At 41.4% G+C, this 24,539-nt stretch overlaps 1 protein-coding gene across 1 annotated transcript in view; it reads left to right on the forward strand.

The window, feature by feature from the left end:
• The first annotated feature begins 1,478 nt into the window (after nt 1–1,478).
• The window catches only part of ncoa1 (nuclear receptor coactivator 1), a 30,017-nt gene continuing 6,956 nt past the window's right edge, over nt 1,479–24,539 (forward strand). The window contains exons 1-11 of the mRNA XM_070849083.1: nt 1,479–1,635; nt 12,566–12,671; nt 17,049–17,215; nt 18,130–18,236; nt 18,370–18,547; nt 19,524–19,703; nt 20,654–20,746; nt 21,008–21,148; nt 21,904–22,051; nt 22,780–23,761; nt 24,028–24,255. Coding sequence (XP_070705184.1) covers nt 12,583–12,671; nt 17,049–17,215; nt 18,130–18,236; nt 18,370–18,547; nt 19,524–19,703; nt 20,654–20,746; nt 21,008–21,148; nt 21,904–22,051; nt 22,780–23,761; nt 24,028–24,255 — 2,313 coding nt within the window. The 5' untranslated portion in view covers nt 1,479–1,635; nt 12,566–12,582. The remainder of the gene's footprint in view (nt 1,636–12,565; nt 12,672–17,048; nt 17,216–18,129; nt 18,237–18,369; nt 18,548–19,523; nt 19,704–20,653; nt 20,747–21,007; nt 21,149–21,903; nt 22,052–22,779; nt 23,762–24,027; nt 24,256–24,539) is intronic.

The raw sequence follows: 24,539 nt of genomic DNA on the forward strand, positions 1-24,539 counted from the left end.
ACACTAAGCAGCACATTTCTCACCATTCAAAGAATTTGCAATAACGTTCTTTGACATTGAGATCTGAGGCGGACAGGATAAATAATGCCGGTGACAGTTTGGTGCTGACGGATAGCTAGCTGGAGTAGGAAGCTGCCGGAGTACAGTCATACAGTACAGCAGCATCAGTAAACATGGCTGTTGTCTCTCACTAAATCTCAGCATGGCCTAGATTTAACAGTTGGCTATTAACCGCTTGGTTATTTACAGACAACACTAAGCCAAACACTACCTGCTGATTCAATCAAATATGTAGAGATGTTCAGATAAGTGATCTCTGGCCACTGCGTTGGGTCACTGATCCACATCAGACTGAAGGCTGATGGCAGCTATCTGATCAACCTTAATTTATCAAGGAGGGGTTTTGGTTTTTTTTGCAAAGTAATATCACACATGGCATGAAATATATGTGTTCTGGTCTGGGAAATTGCCAATGCGTCAGTTTGCATGCATGCATTTGATGTGATCATGCAGGCAGTTTCTGGGGAAAGTAGTTTCAGTATTTTTAAAATTCAAATATACAAAACACTAAAAAAAAAGATCACATCTGTGTATTTCATCGTTTTTTCTTGTCTTTTTTTATATAAACATTACAGTTCTGCCCTCTGTACAACGTCCTCATACGTTTAATTTGCATATATGGCGGAACGGCAAAGTCGATGAATTAAAAATAACATTTTAGGGTTTTGACTGTGCTTACTGTGGTGTGTGTTCTCGCTTTGTGTTTTGATGAGGCGTTACGGCGTTCATGAGAGGTGAAGCCACGGAAGTTGACAGAACAGTGTGTAGATTTTTACTGTGTTCAGTCTGTTCCTACCTGCTGGGTGGCTAACTAGCCAGCTGTCTGTGGATATCAAGCTGATGTCTTGTTAAGAAACACAAACATCAGGAGCAGATGAATTAGTCGGCAGACTTTTCTACTCTTTGTGTGCTGAAACTGATTATTAAAGTGGACATCTGTGCTCTTCTTAGTGGAAGCATCTAGCACTAATAACCTGCATATATAGAAATGACGTTTTAGTCGTGTTCTAATCTTACTGCACTTTGCAAGAAAAATGAGGGTTCAGATGCTGCCCTCTTTAACATAAGCTTTAGATATTTCATTTTCCACATTTCTAAGTATGATAAATTTGTAAGAAAGGGACACATTGCCACTTTTACAGGGACTTGTACTGAAAGTATCAGCGTCACCTAATCTGAAACATCATGAAAACTCAAGTTTGCTTAATGAAACGAGGTGTTTTTTTGTACAGATCATATTTGATAACTTCCAAGACAAATGAAGAGTCAATACAGCATAATCCAAATGAAAAATCTACGACACTGCATAACAGCATCGTTTCTAATCTCCTTTCTCCATTCTCTCTTCCTAGTTGGAGGCCGACAGGCTTCTCCCTGCACCTGGGATGGTGCCATGTGACAGAGCGGCCGTGGAGCCATAACCCCACCACCACCGCTCCATCATCTCGACTCCAAGCTGCTTGCCCACCACTGATCTCACCTCCAGTCTCCCCTTCCTTCCTTTATCTTTGCTCTGAGACCTGGACAAGGCCACCACAGCCACCACATGACTCACCCACTGGAGCCCTAGGTTAAGTAAGTACAGTATGGCTGGTCTGCACTGGGTGCTATGTTGGAGTGCTGCAGTATGTCTCACTTTTAAGGTACGGGTGAACACAGTGATGCAGCTTACAGCCTATTGTGTCTAACTGTTTATTATTCAGTGTTGATTTTGCTGAATATTCCATTATCATATTTGATTATGTACTTTATTGACTGAAACTTTCAGTGATTTACTCTGGTGTGTGAACTGAGCTTCTCACTAAGGCTTAAGGCCATGTTTGTAGGATGGTAGTGGTGAACAGAGGTCAATATTCAGTCTTTAGAGAAGTAAAGCAAGTCACAAGAGCTGGGTATTGAGCTGAAAATGAGCCATAGACTCAATGTACACACAATCACGGGCTTCATGCTTGTTTCGGATGATTGTTTTCGTTGTCTACTATTCTGTCAGTTATTATATAGTCGTTTGATCATCTGGTCCTTAGTGAACAACATTGATCCCAAGTCATCAGAGAAGAGCAGCAAAACCTGACATTTGACATTTGCAAATATTTGGTTTAGTTCCTTGACAAATGAGCCTGTCATCGAAGTTGATGGCAATCATTTTTCTGTTGATTAACTTATTGGTTAATTGCTAATCATTTCAGCAGCAGTTAATAGCTAGCCCCAGTGTGTTAAGGAGTGCATCCATCACAATGCATTTGCGTCCTTTACAGAGATCATAGTATCTACCCTATACACAGTGGTAGAAAGTATCTCACAGTTGTTTTCATTTAAAGGTTGTAAATGCAGTGTGGGCGTTGGAAGGACTAGTTTCATCTGCTTTTTGTTTCAATGTTGGCCCTTATTTTGGCCCTTTTTATGCATTTTACAAAGTAAATTGTTAATTTAGAGAAAAAGATGATAAAACTTTGAACACTATCAATTGTTGTGATGCATAAATTATGAAAGAAAAAGGCCTGGGGTGAAAACAACTGGAAGTAAGATTTAGTATGCACAACAGAATCCATACTTGGCTGAATTTGACACTTGAGTCTTCACTGTCTCAACACAGACCTAATGGTCTTCCAATTGAATTTTGAAGAGGACCAGTTAGTTCAGGCTAAATTGATAGTTGAGCGAGAGTAACAAGAAGGCTAATAACCTCTATCTCTCACTGGCCTTTCTGCGTTATTCCCCTGAACCGTGTGCTCCGAGACACGTCGCCCCAAACCGGCTGCGTGCTTCCGAACATCCCAGAATGTCCGACTAGGCCTCCCTCAGCATCTCATGAGGTGAAATGAGGACACAGAAACCCACACTCGCGCTCCAAATGACACAAAGTTCACCGAATGATGAATATGCATGTGGAATTATCAGTCCGGCAGTGAATGTGTTTGAGATTGGAAATGCTCTGTGAAAAATGAGGTGAGCAATGACACACATAGGTACTGAGAGAGGCCTGTCTGAATGGATTCCTTCTTACACTCATGTTGTTTTAAAGAGTATTCATCATTTTACTGATATTTATAGATGCATTTTGTCACTATTTTTAGTGGTTGAAATGGAAGTTCAATTTGTTCACAGGCAATTCTCCTTACATAGACAAATGCATTTATATTTACATTTGGGTTATACATATTGAATGAGCTGCAAGTAACATTTCCCTTATGTATCTTGTACTATATATCACTTTTCTGCTCCATTTGCGACACGTATGAGAGAAGTGACTGGGCAGCGGTCCACTGGCTGGAACTCGCCGCTGCACTCGGCTTTACACTATGCATTCTATACAACAAGTCATTTGGCTGTAGTGGTGTAGTGGTGTAGTGGTGTAGTGGTGTAGTGGTGTAGTGGTGTAGTAGTGCGTATGGAGCTGTGTGCAGTTCAAGGTTATTTCTTACTCTTGGTAAACATCCTGGATCTGGGTGTACAAGATGGTGGGAAACAATGGACTGGAACTTAACAGGGTATTCAGTTGAGAAGCAGGGACTCTTAAAGGACCACACCAATGTTTAAACCCATTTACTACAAATCACGTATACATTAGCCCTGACCATTTTCCCTAGTGAAAAAAGATCATCAGGGTCAATTTTTGATAATTGATTTAATCATTTTTAAGCAAAAATCTTTGTTTTCTGTGATAGCTAATTGAAAATATTTAGGTTTTATACAGATGGAATTATTCGATCAGATGAATAGAGACATTTTGAAGGTTACACCTTGGACTGGTGTGATTAGACCTGAAACGATTAGTCAATCAACAGAAAATTAACTGGCAAATATGTTGATACTTGCTGATACTCTCTTAAGTCATTTTTCAAGCAAAAATGCCAAATATTTGCATTCTCCATTTTTATGCCACGTCAGAATAAAGGGACACACAGTAAGCACATGGCTGCACCTGTATGTTCTAGTAGTGTAGTTTTCTTTTTCTTTACTTAAAAACTTTGACTGCTAATTCAGTGACTGGTCTGTGTAAAACTGAAGGCCATGATAAGTTCCAATTGGTTTTAGTGAGTATATTTACATGGACACTAATATTCCGCTATTATTCCAAATGTGACAATATTCCACATTTAATACGGCTTTAAACCGCATATTCCATTTGGATACTCTGGAATTAGGCGTTATTCTGAATGTAGTGTTTTCCTATCAGGGCCTGTGGAGTATGCCGATGCTATTCAGATTTTAGAAGCAATCTCTGGAATGTGTACAGCACATTTGGAATATGGTCTCAGTTTGGGTTTTTACACACCTTTTGCCCACAACACACCCAATTGGTCAACAGTTTGCAAGACTGTGGTTGATATGCACGAGCAAAAGAAAAGGCCACATTTCTGGTGGGAAGGAGAAACACTTTTAATCTTTTGTGGATATTTGGATGCCAACATGTTTTTGGATATGCGGAAGTATCTCAACACCAGCCTTCTCAAGAAGGTGGTTGAAGGAATGAAAGACGGAGGCTATGTTCACATGGACGGTTTTACCTTCATTGGAGTATGCACAGCGGCATTAAAACTAGCCATGTAAACAGCTTTTTAGAAATAAGGGAGAAAACCGGAGTGGACATAGTTGATTTCAAACTGCTGCCTGCTTGTGAGAAGGAACATTACAGATAATCAGACAAGACTTTGCTGATTACTGACTTTTAGATTTGTGGACTTTAGTGATGAAGTGGTTAGATGGATGCCTTTAGTAATTTATCAGAAGAGTGATAGCAGAATCAATTTACTCATTGATATTTTAATTATGAGAGATTCCCACAACAGAAGAGTTTGTCTCAGCTTGATGATGATGTCCTCACAGCAGGACAGTGACTGCTGCTCACTATCTGGACTGGAGTGAAGGCGCACACTGGCAATAATGATGATTTGGCATACAACATTTCACCTGCCCACATGTTAATACTCCGTGTCACACAACATATATGAATAGAACCCAGGAGTCAGCGGGTGTACTGTAGCTCCAGTGGGCTGAAGCCATATACGTTCTCTTGTCATGTCCTATATTCAAGAGGGTGGGCCGTAGCAACAGTGTCTGAGCAGCTTCTCATGGGTTGTACCAACTCCACGCAGCAGAGAGGGGTGGTCATGCTGTGTGCATGTGTGGTGTGGTGATCTGACATAGAAAATAACTGTTAGATTACAGTTAAAAATGTTGAGCCACTCATTTAACGTCGGCAGGTGCAGCGTTAAATATACTACCATTTTAAATTCCATTATATCACATATCAGCCTTTTGCCATTATCTTTATTTATACCGTGAATACACTCAAGTGTTCCCCGGAGTCAAATGTGAAATTTTGAGAGGCGTTTTACAGACTGAGAAAGCCATGAAAACTGGCAAAATCTCAAAAAATGTTCTACAGTTTCAGGTCCATCAGGACCAAGATATGAACTTTTGAGAGGTGGAGCTGCCGTAATCATCTAGAAAACGTAAATGTGACGCTCTGGGTCACCACTGTGTTCGCATTCTTATCAGGATGTGAAAGCTTATACGTACATGCAAAAAGATAATGCGTGTGTGTCTGTGTCAGCCTTGGTCTTCCCATTCTTTCCTCCCCCCACTACATGTTTTCTGATAATCCACATCCTTTACTCCCCACTTTCTACCTGGTGGTCTCTTCCTCATTCCCCCCTCCTCCCTCCCCCCGGAAGCCTACATTGCCACAGTGAAGTGTGTGTGTGTGTGTGTGTGTGTGTGTGTGTGTGTGTGTGTGTGTGTGTGTGTATGTATATATAAATATATATGTGTGTGTGTGTGTGTGTGTGTGTGTTGGAAGTGATCAGTATAGCTTGTAGAATGAGAAACAGAAGGAGGAGAAAGCTTTGAGAGAGGAAAGACAAACCTAAAGATACTGAGACAGCAGGCAGTTGTAATGGAGAGCCTGTGGAGGTACCAGGCTATATTTTTCAGCACTCTGCCTCTGCTGCGCTGCTGCTGCTGCTGCTGTCGCTGCTGCTGCTACTGCCGCGTCTGCTTTTCCTTCCTCCTTTTTGGCGACTAAGGGCTCGATTTTCCACCATACGTCACATAGAGAGGGCAGTGAAATCAGTAGGTGTCAGGAAGCTGACCTGGTCTACAGGTGTGTGGATTAGACTTGCAGATGTTTTTTTTTTCTTCTTTTCTTCTTACCCTCTGTTTTCTGTTCACTGCAAGGCTGGTGGTATGTGTGAAAGTGTGACTGAGGCTTTGCATGCTCACACTGCAGCTGTAGCAGCTCTAATTATGATTGTTTCAGTCACGTGCAGCACAGACTGAGCGTTATAGTAAGTGGAAGCAGTGAAAGCTGTTATCTGTCTTTTGTATTCTGCTGTTTGCTACGTACACACCCTTTAAATGGTCATGGAAAAAGATTAGTTAAGGACTTCAGTTCAGAGATTGTTCATGAAGCTTAAGGCTTACTGTACTACCTGGCTGTAAGGTTGAATGGATGGTATTAGCTGTGCTTTATTTATATTTTTCTGCCTGAGATAAAAAAAAGAAAGGTAATTGAATCTTGCTGTAAAAAGTTTCTAATTTTACGTGTGTGTGTGTATGAAAAGAAGTGAGATGAAGAGAAATACTATAATGGATCTGACTTTTCTGACATCACTGTTATTCAGTAGATTCACATTTGAATAAGTAGATTCAAATTTGTACCACTGATTGAGGTCCTTGAACTATAAAGGAGCTACTAGAATAAAAATGACAGAAAAATCTGGGTGCCTTTTGGAAGTGGTACTAGTAGTTGTAATATCTGATGCTGCTCATGTGGGGATTCTTGAATCCTTAATGTTGAATTCCTGAATCGTTGAGTCTCTCTCTGCTAAAGACTTTGGTCTGGACCTCCTCCTTATGGAAGACGTCTCGAGATAGCACTGTTGTGATTTGCCGCTATATAAATAAAGATTGATCGATTGATTGATAATAATGGAGTCGCGTTTAAAATGCCACAGCCATTATTATCAACATTTGGCTGTGAGGACTCCAGTAGAGTTGGCAGACGTGTTTATGTTTGTATAAATATGAGTTCCTGAGAAATTGTTCGTGCGTATGTGGAAGTTCACATCGCACAGGGTGTAAAAAATCAGGATGATGGTGTTTTTAAACATCCATTTAACAGTCACTGTGGAGCAGATGCTGGCTTCCCCTCTGTAGTGCATGCTCAATAATCATATCACAGTGAGTTGCTCTATGTAAACAGAGCCCATTATACAAATAAAAATGATATATCAATCATACTGTTATGTTCAACTTGTGTATTACAAGCGAAAGCTGTAGTGCCTCATGTAGAATTATTGTTTGCAGGCAGAATTTATATCTATAGGGGTGTATTACAAAGCGAGATTAGTGAGTTAGTGTGGTATGTTGAGCCTAAAGTTGGGGTTTTCATCCTCACCAAGGTGGTTCTCTTTAAACCTGGCCAGATCACATTGTAATTTAGGCCACGGTCTTACTCTGGTCCAAACCAGGTTATGTTCAGAGTTTCGGTTTACGCACTGCCCTCTTTTCCCTGTTCCATTCTTTAATGGCAATGTAGATCCTCAGCTGAGGGAAGATGTTCTACTACTATATGCACACAGCTTGAGCCATGCATTACTGTGATGTTACGATACAAAGTTGTGTAGCGCAAACTGTAGCATCACAGGAACCGACTCGAGTTCGACTGGTGCTGCAGAGAATCTGTAATATTGCTCACCCACTGACAAATGTTCCACAGCAGATTGTCCTCACACTAACTGATGAAGGCTCAGCAGCTACTCACCTCTGTGAATTATGTTTTTTGTGCTTAGTCATTAGCTGCAAATAAATAAGATTTCACATTTGATTTGGCCAAAAACGAGAAGTGAGTCAGACCTAAATGCACTTGTGGATGCTTGAATATGCTGTAGGCCATTAAATAAGAACTCCAGACCTGCAGTGTGCAGCTGCCATGTTAGAAATAAACCGGAGGCTCTGGGAGTCACTGAGTGATGGTAAAATAGATATATTCACTTGCTCTGCCAGCATTCCCCTCTTGCCTTATTTACAGCACCAGTTTTTATATTCTTCATATTTCTCCATAATAACGACCCAGTCCTCCTGACTGAACTAGGTGGCACGCCATCAACCGCTCCTTTTTTTTCCCAGGCTTTATGGAGAAAACATTTAGCGATTTTGTGTGGAAGAAGAGGCAAACGATTCATCAAATGCCCCCCCTTTTATGTGGACGTGCACAGAGCCTGAAGCAGAAAGCCTGAAGCAGAAAGCCTGGGTTAACAAAGACAGTTGATAACCGGCTTCATGATACCCATCATCTCTGACTGGGAGTTTAGGCTTTGTCGAGCCAGCTCATGCAATGAAAGCCTGGCTTTATTGAACTTGCTACATAGTGGAGCCCTCAGGGCCCATGCTGCTATTATGTTGCCCTCTGCATGTCGGTAAGACAGGTACACATGGGAAAATACATGTTTGCCTTTTCATCTGACCATCTTACCGCAATAGATCTTTTTAAATCATAAGCCACAACATGACTCCTGCACCTGTTTCACCTGCACTAGCATGTCCTGACGAGGTTACACACCCACTGTCTACTGCTGCCTTCACATTGAAGACACATTTCTTGCTTTTATGTTGATTTCTGTGTGTTGTGATGAGGTAGTGCATCAATATTAGCTTACCACAGCAAATGAATTGAATTGAGTCGGACAGAAAACAACGTGGCTCTCACAGAGACAGTGCTGTTCAAGACACTGCAGGGAGATACAGTACGGCAAATTATTCACAGGCCACCATGAGTGAGTGATTGTAGCTGGAAGCACATACATATTACCTTTTAACTTTGATGGTTTTAACTTGGTTTTTGCTTTTAGCAGCTCATTATTAAAGGCTTCAGACAGGCAAAGTTAGGTCAGTGATTCAGCTTGTCATCCGACACTACAATACCATAAACCCATGACAATACCCCTTTGTGTACACTAGATTTGCAGTATATGGTACATTTGTGTTCTGTGAAAGGCTTTTATTGAAACTTTGGCATTTCTTGCGTAACAGGTCTGTCTCCAGTCTCAGCGGAGATTGCTTCACGGCGACGTCTCCGACGTGATGCAGCAGGACTGCAAACAGTCTTGATGACAACTAATAACGCAGTGATAGCTGCGCTGATTACATAATATTTTCTACTTTTTAAGATTTCTGGGTGTGAATCAATTTGAAGAACATGGAAACACCTACAGTTTCAGACAAAAGGTTTTGAGGGATTGAGTGTGATCTCATGAGAGAAAGAAAGCAGGCAAAAGCAGTGGTATAAATAATTTGAAATAAAGAAATAATTTTATTTAAAGTGTTGCGACGGCAGTTGCAAGCACAACTTGCAGCCAAATATAATTCTAGTTGAACAAAGGCTCCATTTACACTTGTTGCACAAGTGTCTCATACTTATTAAGTGTTAAGTACTAAGACGCTTTCATTTACCCTTGATGACATATGCATCTCTGTTGGCCAAATCACAAATCTGATCTGCAATCTGTCTTTGTTTTCTTGAGCTGCATGCAAATCAGCTTTGGTCCTGATCCAGTCCAGCAGGGGGTGGTGATGCTCCTGAAGCTGCTTGGTAACTACCTAAAATGCCAGAAGAATAATTTTTTCATTTTAGCAGTTTAGTTACAACGATACCAATTTAGCTAGCGTCTGCTAACAACTATTCATAAACTACCACCAACAGGCAGATGAATTGTACGAATGAACTACTATCTTCGCAGGTTCCAGCCTTCCTCGCTCCCTCACTCACACAGATCACTCAGTGGTTGTACTGAATAGGGATCAGATACACGCTACAGCAGCTTGCTGTACCTTCTGTTTGATCGAATTCATTGAAATCGCTGGATCAATCAGTGCATTTTACACTTCACTTTTTCGAGACCTGTCCAATCCGCCCAAGACACATGAAGTGTAAATGGGGTGAAGGGGCAGCCAAACTGTAAAAACAATCAATCCTAATCAATATTTTTTTACTAGAAACCAACATGTAACACATTCCACCGCATGATGCGACAAAGAAGTTCCTCACAAATTAAGTTTTTACATTAGCACACACAGAAACAACATTCTGTCAGGTGACAATGAGTCCAAAATAAGCATTTAATAATGGTTTCCTTTTTGATATCTCACACCCCATCATGTCTGTTTGGGATGTTGCTATTTCTAGTGTAACATTATTGGGATGTGGAAGCAACGCTGGCTATCAAGTACATTGATGTTTCCTTATCATAAACACTTGAAGAAGGAAAAACTTGAAACTCATGAAACACCACAATGGTCGGGGAACAGGAAAGCCCAGGAATACGACTGTTGACGGCTTGTTGTGCACAGCTGATGAGCTCATCGGCCACACACACTTCAGCCAGGTTTCCCTCATTGCTTCGCTCAATAGGAAAATGGATCATTATGCTTGCTTGCACAGTATGAACACACCGCTAGAGTATGTTCACGTGTTTGAATTCATAATCAAAATATCAGAGCTCTCAGCTAAAGAATTTCACATGTAGTGGTAGAACTGGAGTGACAGTAAACATCTTGACTCCATACAGAGGCAGAGTGCAGCATATATGCAGATGGAGTTGCCCGGTACATCATGGAATATAACTATTGTATCTCGTGCTCTCTTTCACCAATATACTGTACCTGGGTTGGCGTATTGCCAGAAGTATTGTGAAATTGTTGGAGCCACATACACACATACACAGACAAAGCAAACACTGGTTTACTGTAAGTGTTGCTGATTATTACTTTATTTCTCGGCCTAACAAGCTCCTATAATACAGCTCCTCACTCTGAGTGTACATGTTATATATTATTATTAGTAGTAGTAGTGGTATTATTTGTATCATTATTATTATTATTATCATTATTATTACTTTTGTGTTTGAAGTTTATTCTTATTCTTTTGGAGCTGTGTGTAACAAAAAGCAATTTCCCCCTGGGGATTATTAAAGTGATTCTGATTCTGATTCTGATTCTGATTCTAACACAAGTCCAGGCTGCAGTTGATTGAAGCACTTTTGAGGGTGCACACAGGCCTGAACGTTCCCAGCCCACACACACACGCCAAGCCCCGGTACTATTTCTTTTAATGTGGTTTCCTCAAGTAATAATTTGATTTTACCATACTTACAGTTTCAGCCGTTATTTAAGCACACTCAACCCAGTTTCTCAGAAACTAGGCTAATTTGTGTTTTCATTGAGTGCTAATGTGCTGCAGTGTTCTCATTTCTCACTGTGGCGGATGGATCTTTTTTAAGTGCCGCGTGTTAGCAACACAAGGAGGGCCGAGGAGGAGAGGGGTGATTTGAGGTGAAATGTAAACAAGGCTAGTCAGGAAGGATTAGCGTCCTGTGAGCAGCATGGCCTTGCGGCAGCACCCAGCGCTAACAATGGCAGCTTGTTTTTTGCGGGCTGCCCATGGATTTAAAACCATGTGTGTGTCTGTAGTGTGTGCACGTCCATGATTTACAGATTTTTATTTCGATATTAAGGCTCTGAGGTGGTTTTACAGAGACTTCAGTCCATCTTTAGTCATGAGTGCATTTTTTTTTTTCCCTCCTAGTTCCAATGTGTCCAGAGTAAATTAAAGGCTTTCAAACTCTCAGTATCATTTAGAAGCCTAATTTACAAACATACAAAAACACAGGTTAGTAATAAAACAGTATACCCTCTCCGTCTCTCTCACATCCTTTGCTGCTTTTTTTCTTTCTTCTGTGTGTGTTTGGGTTAATAAGTTGGTCTTAAATTCAATTTCCGATGCCATTAAAAAGGTTTTAACTTTAATAGTTGGCTTAATGGATGAAACAGTAACCCTGTTAACCGCTCTCTATACACGATGTGTTTCAAACGTTGCAGCATTTTCTGTTGCCATGGTTACCCTCCTGATGCAGCAAGAGATGTGCAGACTGTAGACTTTGCAGATAAAGAACAGCCGTAGAGGGAGGCTGAAGAGGAGTGTCAGAAACATACAGAACAAAATATCAGGGAGGCTTTTGAATGTAATGCAGTAAACAACATTACCAAGAACTACAATTGCTAGAGAGACCGATCAGCACCAGCAGCTAAACGTATTGGAGAGCTGTTATAATGGCCGTACTGGAATCTACTGCATGTTACTTTGTGAATCCCTTACAATTATGTTCTCATCCAAATACCAAGCAGGATTTAGATGTTTGATATATTTCTAAATAGAAGTTGTCATGCTAACTAAATACAATATGGTTGGTGTGCTCATGAAATATAAATCAGTGTCACTGTGACACTATATGAGTTTAGAACTGTCTTGTTGCTTCTTCAATGACTGGTAAGTTTGCATCTGGTGTTCTCGTCCTAATGAATAATCAGTTCCACTGGAAAACTGCCATATTGCCAGTTCTGATAAAATGAATAAAAATCAGAGGGAACGGTTGAGCTGTGGGATTTAATTGTTGCCCACATTTTGCTAATGGTCCCTGCTTGTCCATGTGTTCCTCCCCTACAGGGCAGTCGAAGCTGAAAATGAGTGCAGTAGGGGAGAACCCCCTGGACCCTGCCACGCCAGAGTCACGCAAGAGGAAGGGCTCGCCATGCGACACATCAGGGCAAAGGTAAATACCAACCATGACGTTACATTAGAAACATTAAACACACATACATTACCAGTGGGGTGTAAAAGTGAGGGGGAGGAGGTTGATCAGCACTGTCCCACTTTTTAAAACGATTAGTTTAGTGAAAACCAATGCATTGTCCATCCACTCACTGTCAAAGTCATTCTGCTTGTTTATTGAGAGAATGCCCAAATCAATTTAAATTCCATATGGTAAAATGGTAAATGGTCTGTATTTGTAGAGCTCCTTTCTGGTTATTTCAACTACTCAAAGCGCTTTTACATCACATCCTCATTCACACATCATTCATACAGGAGGAAATGTAATTTGGAGGAGACTGTTCTTTCACACTCATTCACACACTGAAGCCAGCAAGGCTTCAGGAGCCAAGTTGGGGTTCAGTGTCTGTCTGTCTGTCTATCACATGGTTTCACTGGTGACTTGCACCCAGGCAGCGCAGGTCTGAACGGGACAGGTTTGCTGAGTTAAGGTGGGTCACAAAGTTACTACAAAATGTTCAGGAAATTGATTGATTACCGAAAATCAATTTTAAACCTTGGCGGTCTATAGGCAAGCCATATATTTTATACTGACCGACAGCCGACTTCTTCATAGTCAAAGTATTTAAGTCCATTTAAAGTAAGGATTTATACGTTTATGTCAGGGGCCTGCACCACAAAGCTATTATGATGTTATTCAGCCAACTTGATGGATTTGCTCACACACATTCCTCAAACCTATGCCACTTATAAATTCAAATGAATTTAAGACTATTGATTGCCATGAAAGATGGCCGATTGGTTGTTATATTGATGCCTTTTGTCTTGAACAGTATTTATGTGGAGTGCTTCTCAGTAGCAGTGGTGGTCATGTAAAACTGCTTGTGTAAACAAAGCCACTGAGATAACTGGCTAACAACGTAATATAGATTAGAGACGCAGTCCTGAGGCCCGGGTGGTTCCTCATAGTAGTAGAAATGATAGATGGTGAGCGTATTTTGTTGGAGAATGCACGCGGGCACTCTGACTACAGTTGTTCTCTCCACTTGACTCATTGATTTGATAGCATTAAATACATTAATTTAACAAAAAAATGCTGTGGCAAGCTTGAAGAGATCCTCAAACAATTAATGAAATTCTGTACTTGATATCTGAAACATGTGATCCTATGTGATTGACCAGTTCCCCTGGATGAAATAGCCAGATAAAAGTATCAAACCAGCTGTGAGACGGCACCAGAATGCAGGAAATAACATCTATTCTAAATATTTTCTGGGGGAGGACGCACAGACCCCTGTTAGATTGTCCCACCCACGTTTTTAATGCCTCCATGTTCTCATTTCTTGATTTATTAGACCTGTAGTGATTAATCAGTGAATCAGTCGATAAACACAAAATAAGCATTTTGAGTAATTTCTCAAGCATCGCCTTATTTGATTTTCTAAAGTGTGAGGATTTGCTGCTTTTCTTCTCCTTCGTCGTTTTGTGCTTCAGGTCGGACAAAATAAAACATTTGAAGGCATCACGTTGGGTTTTACGATATTGCAATGATACTGTAATGATTATGATATTGCATTTTTTTTAAAACAATTTTATGGCATTTTAGAGATTAGGAAAACGATTCAATTAGCAGATTCAGTTGATGAATGAAAAGGCGCATTTGTTGCAGCCCTATAAAACACATGTGGCCTATTAAGATCATCTGACATTAGTAGCCCAAACATTGTTAAATGACGTGGAGCCCCTGGGTGATTAGAAATGGCAGATTACTGAATGAAACAGTTGAGAAAGCGCCTGTTTTTCAAACAACAGGATAATATCGCCTCGGGCTGATTACTCCTAGTAGTCAAGGTACTTTTGCGTGTCGAAACGTAGACTTGTCACATCTTTCCTCTCTTCTCTAATGTGGCCTCTTAAATGGCCACTTACGCCACCTTTAAGAGCACAAGACAAGCCGCTTGATGAGTGACAACTCAACTGAACCTGCGGCTCACAAAGGCATATCAGTATCTTGTACTTTGAGCAGAGTGGAGACTCTGCGAGGCCCTTTGAATGCTGCCATGTGCGTGAAATCTTGTACATCTAAAGGGTGATCTGTAAAAAGCTATGGCAGGGTGTAGACCCCGAGGTGTAAGGTTAGATGCAGCTTTCTGTCGGGGGTGAGGTTTAAGGTGCCTTTACCAGTGGTGATGTAGGTAGGAATGACTTTGCTCAGCGTGCTGTGTGTGAGTCTATAAGGCCCAATAGCTGGGCTTTTTTTTTTCTTCAGCAACTACGCACAGCCACTGACCTGCGCATTCACACAGCAGCGTCCTCCCCCTCCTCACCCCTCCCTCGCTCAGTCACCACGCCTGTGTGTTCTGGCTGGCCAATGCACTGACCTACTTTTGCTGTTGTCGTCTCACACACACACTCACATATACACACATTCCTTTTTTCATGTTTACCACATACCTTGCTGTAACTCGTCGGTTTGAATAAGTATGTTGGTGAAACCCGAGAATAAGGTTAAGCACACGGCCGTGCGTGGAGTCTGAAGAGACTAGAGTTAAAGGCAGAGTTGAGCTGCTTTTTAAAAATATTTTGTGTCAGTGTCTGATATACTAACATATGGCTTCTTTCATGTTTACATATTACAGAAACCCATTACAGGCAGCTTGGTGAAAAGCCACTGGACTGGACAGTGATGTTACTTAGCCACCTTTTTGATTAAGAAACAAGTTTCAGTTGTTGTTGCAGCTAATGATCAGGGGTTTAAATGTTTAAACACTTTTACTAGTTTTAGTTGACATTAAACAGCTCCATGTTAAAGGGCAATTCCACTGTTTTGAAACCTGGCCCCGTTTTAACATTCTTATATTTTTTTTTTAATCCATATTTATACATTTTTTAAATGACAAACACACAAAGTTTTGGAATCACCTCAGCTAGTTTAACCGAAAGCAGCCGTTTTTATCTCTCAGTTCAAAGCCACGAGACTTTTTGTCATTTTACCTCACAGAACATGAGAGTTGCAATTATACAGCGGCTTCAGTTAGTTAGGTTGTTTATGTTATTGTGTGACTTCGATGTTTTAAAGAGTTAGTTTGGAACCCACCCGATGTGTTAAAACACCAAACTCGCACCAAATTGACTAATAACTCCTGGATTTGGCAGAATAACGTCACTGTTTATATCTATAGAGTCTTTCGGTTTTGAACCAAGTGATGTAACAGCTGCTTCTGATCTACATCTGAAGGGATTTTCTCTGTGATGTTCACAGACATTTCGAATAACATTCTGAACCTGTCGGTAGCAAAAACAAGCACTTCTGGAGGACGTACTTTGACGGGAAGGTTGCCCCAGATTGCATTACATTACAGCTATTGCGACACGTTCATGGCTGCTAACTGAGGCGATCTACTGGACCAATTTCAAAACTTTCTCTTACCTTACTTTCTCACCTCTCCTACCTGCTATTCATTTGCCTCCTAAAATATCTAAAAAGAGAGCCCAGGTTTAAAACTACTGGAGGTATCTTTTAAGGTGGACAACAATGTAAAAACAAAAACTGTTATTTTCATTATTGATCAATCTACCAATTGTATTCTTGATGAATTGATTAATTATTTGCTGTCAGAAAGAGGAAAAAAAGTACAAGTCATATCACAATTCCCCTACGTTTTTTTTGTTCTGCCTAACCATCCACAGTTACACAGATAAATCACAGATAAAAAGATATATTCTGTTTGTTTTCATGTCAGCAGAATAGTCCACTTAAAATCAGCACCACTCTTTCTCCACCTTTACCTCCACCTCCTCCTGTCCCACTACTTGGGAGTTTCCCCTCACGCCTCCTTTTCTCTCATACTGTTCCATCACTCACAGCAAACAGTTTGATATTAATGAGTAATAACAGTGTATTTTTTTCATGGACAATCACAATTTTCACAAAGTGATGGCCTGTTTCAAATGTTTATTTTAGTTGTTCTTAGGTTTTAATTTCTGAAATCTGTAATTCTTTTGATAATAATTTAATTGTTTCAGGTAATGTTTGATGTTTTCAGCTTCTGCTTCTTCAGACTTTCGTTACAGTAAATTGAATATTTCTGGGATTAGGATTGTTGGTTGAACGAAAACAGCTATTTGGAGACCTCATTTTGGACCTTTATGAAAATATGAAGGCCATTTTTCACATTTTTTGTAGTTTTGCAGACCAAAGGATTATTGATTGAGGAAACAAACTACAGATGAATCGATACTGAAGAAAAAAAAAAAGAACAAACAAGAAAAGTTCTGAGGCCTAAAATTTAAACTCCCTTCTCTAGTGAAAAACGGAGTAAATGCCAATAATCATGTTTGAAACACATGGTTGTCTTCAAATGTGTGTTTTCTGCAGTGTGGAGAAGCGGAGACGGGAGCTGGAGTGCCGCTACATCGAGGAGTTGGCTGAGCTGCTGTCATCCAACATGGGCGACATTGCCAGTCTCAGTGTTAAGCCCGACAAGTGCCACATCCTCAAGAGCACCGTGGACCAAATCCAGCAGATGAAACGGCGTGAGCAGGGTGAGTAAGCACACACACACACACACACACACACACACACACACACACACACACACTCACACACTCTCAAACACACACTCCAGCACACACACTGCATTGAACCTGATATGCCGCTATAAAGAAGTTTGCATGCAGTTTTTGTGGGATTTGTCCACTGAGACATTTTTCACTGATTAAAAATTTAGAATTGTATTACTTTAAAGCTTAAAATCATTTTCATTTAATGATAACAGCAGTGAAATGTAAGTACGTGTGTAAGTATGCAAGCGTAGCCATGATTTTTCAACATGTCATAAGAAAAAATATGAGGAGAAAGCCATTAGTTAACACACAAAATATTTCACTATAAAAGCTTAACAACTAGTATATCTTGTTTAAACAGATGTATTTCTTTACCCCTCTTGGTAATTAAGGCTTCCCTGCAACAGGCTCCTTTCATCTCTTTCACACATGCACTGCAGTTCCAAACTTATCTAGACATGTGTTGGACCGGACATTAACCGGTCTTTATGCTACCAGCAAACAATGGGTTGTGTTGATGACATTGCACTAAGTAAGACTGCATCTCACTCCTTTCTGCTCCCCTGGTTATTGCTTTCCACTCTTTTGTTGATATTTTGGATTCATCCAAATACATGTAGTATTAATATCAATGCAAAAGCATTCATCACAAAAGTCAATTTGTACAGGATTTATCCCTCAATTCTGACCTGTGCCATTGGCACCGATTCATTATCAGTGGATGTTACACATTTTGTAAGAGATAAAAAGTCAGAAAACATTAATCTTGTGTGGGATGTGAGGTACCTTTTGATGGTTTTGGGGTCGCATTTGTGGAATCAAGGTATTTTATAGGACATTTCTCTGTCTGTGCGTTCAGATGTCTGATTTTCTGGTTTATTTCATTCTGCCAGAGAAAGCAGCTCTGCTGTCTCCAGATGATGAAGTGCAGAAGAGCGACATCTCCTCCAGCAGCCAGGGGCTGGTGGAGAAGGAGGCACTGGGGCCCATGCTGCTAGAGGTGAACAATACACAACCACAGTGTTTCCTCCCCACCACTGTAGCTGGGATGTTTACTCCCAACCCAGCACACACAGTCTGATTTTCTCTTACTCCCTCTCCCTCTATTCCTGCCCCTCCTCCTGCTCATTCAGGCCCTTGATGGGTTTTTCTTCGTCGTCAACCGGGAGGGCCGCATCGTCTTTGTTTCTGAGAACGTGACGAGTTACCTTGGATACACCCAAGAGGAGCTGATGACCTCAAGCGTCTACAGCATCCTCCACGTGGGAGACCACAATGAATTTGTTCGCAATCTGCTTCCCAAAAGCCTGGGTGAGAGAGCTGCCACTGAGAGGGTGCATGCATCTGCTGCCTACTACTTTATATCACTTATAGCTTTAAAATGCCAGAGGCTATTATAATTTTTAAAAGATATTTGGTAATTACACTTTCAGTGTCTTCAAATTTGACAGTTTCCATGCCAATTAACCCATTAAGGAGGCAGTAAAACAGGGGATGGGGTTTGGCAGCAAAATCAGTACGCAGTCCTCAATACAGTTGATTAACTTACTTTATTGATGGAAAGTACTGTGGCTGAAGCAAATTTGCAGAGCTGTGAAGAAAAGTAGAATGACGAACTGTGGTCATTTTAAATGAACACAGCTCTAAGTGCTCTGCACAAAGATGCGAAATGCGCATCATAAGAGGGAAAACAGCAAAGTCAGAGTAGGAGGAAGGCACCATACGTGTGGCTGAGTTAGAGTATGAGGACAAAAGATAACAGTGCAGTCGATGACATGGGTGAACCGTTGTAGCTTCTGTTGATCTTGTCATGTGTTTCTTTCAGTATCGGTGTGTGATTTTTCTTTCAATGAATTATGACTGCTCAAAAAGAACGGTGTATCAAAATTAGGGAAATACACAAAACAGATTTATAATAATGTGCTATGCAGCATCTGCAAAACCTCCGCTGGACTCATTTTGAGACCGGAGTAACTACTCTAAAAAGGAACCATCAATCAACCATCATGTTCATTTGTTAATTTTAGAGTGTGACTTTAGTGGGGAGTAGTCGTTGTCGTCTTCGCCTTTGCTGGCTCACTGCTTGACCTATTACCACCATTAGTCAGTCACTGTTATAGTGAGAAGCCATTGGCAGCAATGAGTACACAAAACAGTGAGTCACTAATAAAAATGTAAGTCGTACCTCTGCTATGCCACATTCTAGGAATGTAATTCTTTTTCGTGCTAATAACAGAAGTTTTACTCATCAATACTTAACGCTGTGAACATTCTGCTTCCTGTCCAGTAAATGGTGTGCCGTGGCCACAGGAGCCCAGCAGAAGGAACAGCCACACCTTTAACTGTCGCATGCTGAAGAGGCCGCCGGATGAGGTGGATTCCGAAAATCCGGAGGCTCGGCAGCAATATGAGATTATGCAGTGTTTCACCGTGTCCCAACCACGGACTGTGCAGGAAGAGGGAGACGGTACATGCAAAGACACATGCACACAGCCTGCGGGCATTTTTCCTATACCCAGCCAGTAGATTGTAAAGTTGAGCATCTTCTTTTGTTTTTATTTTATCCTTAATTCTGTAAAGACCGTACTTGAAAATAGTTATATATGTCTTTTATTATGATGGCTTTATTATTTCCCACATTTAGAGCACGGTGGGATCCTACTGCTGCGATATTTTACACAACCCTCATATTCTTCTAATCCATTTAAATTAATTTTCATGGATTTCATGAGAAATTTAGCGATTTTCTAACAAGCAGTGAGTTTTGAAAAGCGTTAATGGATCCAAATCACAAGATTTCCTCTGACAGACTTCTCTTAGTATTGAGCATTTTTCTTCAGGTCAAATGTTTGTTAGCTACGGCAAAAAATTGTATTAGAAAAACTGAAATCATGCTTCAACCACATCTTGCTTCTAAATTGAGTGATCAAACAGCCGAGGTGGCTCCAACCAACCACGGTTGGAGCCACAGTGAGTGACTAATTTTTAGTTATTGGAATTTCAATTTAAATTTTCCTCTCCGTTATTCAAAATGGTGCACACATGACTCAGTCTTGTGGAGTCGTTGGTGGAATGGCCTTGATAAAATTGTGCACTATAGTTGCACAATTGCATTGCACATTAACTGTGCCCGTCAGCTTTGCCTACTTAGTCATTTTGATAAGAACCTTGAGGATTGTAGATTAGTCCTCTCGGTATCCTACTTTTTCCTATTGTATTGTTTTCTCCTGTGTGTATCTGAGAGGGATATTAGACAAATGTAAATCTAGTATTTTGTGTAAATCAGCCCGTGAGCTAAACCTTGATCGTGCATAATTAACATACATGTCTATTCTAAATTCACCTCTGTAAATCTTTTCCATGGCCGTTTAGAACACACACACGAACCTCATCGCTGTCGCACCTTTCTTTCCTCAGATCTGCAGAGCTGCCTGATCTGTATTGCTTGTCGGGTACCTCGCACCCAGCCTTTCAGCACTGAGTCTTTCATCACGAAGCAGGACCCCACAGGTAACTCTTTGAGTTAAAATCTTACGTAAAGTCTTTGAATTACTGGAATAAAATAGAATTTTTGAGAGGTGTATTCCACATCAGAACAGTCAGAGAAACTGATGTCCACGGGCATGTTGTTGGGGTACATTACAGGAAAGTAGCAGTTGTCGTGCTCAAAGTGTTATCACCAAATGTGTGGAAGCTACTGCAGATGTTGAAATCTGTGTAGACTGACCGCGTGTTTGTGTGTGTGTGTGTGTGTGTGGTGTTCCACTCCAGGGAAGATCATCTCCATAGAAACGAGTGCTTTGCGAGCGACAGGCCGGCCTGGCTGGGAGGACCTGGTCAGGAAGTGCATCTACGCTTTCTTTCAGCCTCAGGGCAAAGAGCCCTCCCACGCCAAGAAGCTGCTGCATGAGGGTGAGTAGTTGCAATTGATTGTTCAGCTGCACTCCCAAAAATCATTGACACGCTGTCTGCCAGTTTTGTCATGGTTACCAAGAGTTTCAGCACTCCTTAAATACCAGCATGATAGATAGAACTGAATATTAAATTCCACCATCTTTCATACGTGCAGGAAATGTTTTGTGAGCTTAGTTCCAATTCTGCCTCTCACCTTTATAGTTTATGTAATGTATCTGAGCAACCTAGCAAAAACAAAGATGTTCTATTATGTAAGATAAGACAAAAGAAGCCATTACACTTCAAAAAGTATAACCATTAAATATTAGACATTTTATTTCAATTACTTAAGTGAAACATATCTGAATATTAACTAATGTTGCTGATCCATTTTATGTTAGCTGACTAATAGATTCATTGACTAATTGTGTCAGTTCTTGAGAGCAATTTCATATTCAGCTGCTAAAAGCAGGACGGTATAATCAAACTGTCCACCACATCTAATAATGAAGCCTTGGAATGTAAAAGGAAGACAAACGGTAATGGATTATCTCAAAACTGGCATCGAGGTGTTGCAGTGGCTATGCTATTATTGATTTTCTAAGTATTATTTAGGCCTTTAGGGGAGTCAGAGCTCTGACTGCTGCTGAATACGTTTGGGAAACAAAAATGGCACAAAACAGACAAGAGATAAGACCAAAGTCTGAATTCTGTGTTTGCCTGTTTCTTGTTTCCTGTATGTGTGTGCATGCGTGTGTTGGTATTCCCTTCAGTGATGACCCACGGCACGGCTATCAGCCCGCTGTACCATTTCACATTAAGTGATGGCACCTCGCTCAGCGCTCAGACCCGCTGCAAGTTCTGCTGCCCCCCAAATCCTGACGTACAGCCCTTCATTATGGGCATTCACACTATTGACAGGTACTGTGCTGGACATGTACACGCACTAATGCACGAGTTTCCACCCATTCCAATGGTACATTACAATCCTGTTTGGAGATGATGCTCAACAATTATTTTGTAGCAGAGTTATTTGCAAGTTACCTGCACAGCAGACATGATAATATTCTCAGTCCATCAGAATGATCTATTGCTTCATTATACAGCTAATTATTCATGTTTAAATTGACCACTATATATATATATATATGTATTTTAGGCTTTTCTTTTTTTAATTTCCAAAAAGTCCTGAAGATGTCCAGTACTACAGAGTTGTACCACTTAAATACAAGTTAACTGACTTACCAGCATTTTATACGAAGCCAATAACGAGGAATGTCCGTGTTATTTTTACACATGTTAAGACCATATCCCAGTCTCAGAAGCTTGAAGAATAGAAACTGCGGCATATGAACTCCTTATCGAAGTTTCTGATTATTCTCTCAGCTCAAGTTCTGAGTTGCTAATTGCTGAGCATTGAAGAGTCAAAGATGATATACCTGCACTGCTGGATAATTACAGCTGTGTGCAGAGAGCTAAATAACCAGGTTTCTCTGTGTTCCATTTTCAACTGGGATACTAATGTGTATGTAAACACACACAGTATGAAGCATAGCCTCTATGGACTTGACACACTTGTGTGATTTTTTTGCGCTGCCACATGTTCTCCTCAGGTCACTGTTTTCTTCTGTTTTCCTCCTTTCTCTTAGGGAACACAACACTGCTAGCTCTCAGGAAAACACTAACCCCAGCCTTCCACCCAACCTTGGCAGCCTTGCCCAAACTCCCGCCCGCTCCCCTTCCCTTCCTCCCGGCAGCAACTGGACCCCAGGCTCAGGCCTCGCCGCCTCGGGTCATCACCCAAACAACAGCAACGCCTCCTCCCACGGACATAATCCAGCGACACCCACAGGCTACCTGACGCCCAATCGGACCTGTTCCCAGCAGGTCAACAGCCCCTCTCCTTTGAGCAGCCCACTCACAGCCACCCCTACCTCTTTTATGTCACCCAGGATGCCGCGGGCCAGTCCAGGGTTAGGGGGAAGCCCTCGGGTACAAGGGAACCCCTTCTCTCCTTCCACACCAGGCCTCCATTCCCCAGCCGGGGCACTAAGCAGTGGAGGCAGCCTCAACAGGCAGCAGTCTGGCGGTGACGGTAGTAGCGGCGCCAGCAGTGGGTCAACGGGGTCCTTCTCCCTGTCCTCTCCTGTCCCTCAGAGACAAGCCAGTACACCCACCGGCTCCTCTACTCGGCCTCCATCGACAAAAACCCCAGAGGGAGGAGAGGGAGCAGGAGAGGACTCTGTTAAATCCCTCCTCCCTCCTGCCTCACAGCTGGGGAACCCCAGACCCAATCAGCTCCTGGACAGCAATGGGACAGGAGCTGAATCTAACAACAACAGCGTCCACTGCACCTCATCACCTCATCCTCCTAACCCTCCTACGGCCCCTCAGTGCCCTGCCTCCCACAGTACTCTAACAGAACGGCATAAGATCCTGCACCGGCTGCTCCAGGACAGCAGTCCTAACGATGCCTCCGCCACCACTGAGGAAGGAATAAACAAAAACCAAATTGAGATCAAGAAGGAGCCTCCTGCCAGTCCAGCACAGACTACAGCAGCTCCAAAGTCCAGCTCCAGAGAGCCACAGGACCATCAGCTGCTCCGTTTTCTCCTGGATACAGACGAAAAGGTGACCATTAGAAATGCCCTTTAATGTGAGGTTCTGTCCAGTCTTCAAATGTTAAAGTCTTTATGTATTTATTTTTAAGAAATCCACAAAAAATCGGTTCATGACAGTATTAAAATATATTTTGTTAGCTTTGATCAATGTGAATGTGAAACATTTGAATGACTAATTATTTACATATCTACTAAATAATGTATCAGCACTGGCACATGTTCTGTAAAATCCATATTATTTGTCCTCACTAACCGAGACATGGTTTGTTTTCAAAGGACTTGGGGGACCTACCGCCTCCATCTGCTCTCACCTTGCAGACAGTGAGGGTGAAAGTGGAAAAGAGAGCCAGCGTGGAGGGAGTGGTGTGTATAGGGTCCACTGTTGCAGCTGGAGGTGCGTCCAAACCCGCGGGAGTTTCCAGCAGCTCAGCTTGCATCAGTCCCAAATCAAGCCCCGTCGGAGAGAATCGCAGAGACGGCCGCAGGGACAGCCGGGACTCCACGGTACAGTTGTTGTCAGAAAAGAGAAAAGTTTGATCATCTAAAACATCATCTCTTGCGTTAATAATAACTGAAAACAACTGTGAGAGTGTACAAGATGATAAAGATTTAAGTGATCTTTATCATCTACATCGTACATTTCTATATACAGTAGGTATAGGCTTCAGAAATCGTTGAGACTACAGATCAGAGCAGGATAAATGACAAGAGTGACTTTTAACGCCTCAGAGTTACTCTATAGGCATTGCTGATCTTCATAAGCACCTTGAACAAAGTGATTTGAACTG

This window comes from Pempheris klunzingeri, chromosome 18 (genome assembly GCF_042242105.1).
Source record: "Pempheris klunzingeri isolate RE-2024b chromosome 18, fPemKlu1.hap1, whole genome shotgun sequence".
Classification (NCBI taxonomy): domain Eukaryota; kingdom Metazoa; phylum Chordata; class Actinopteri; order Acropomatiformes; family Pempheridae; genus Pempheris; species Pempheris klunzingeri.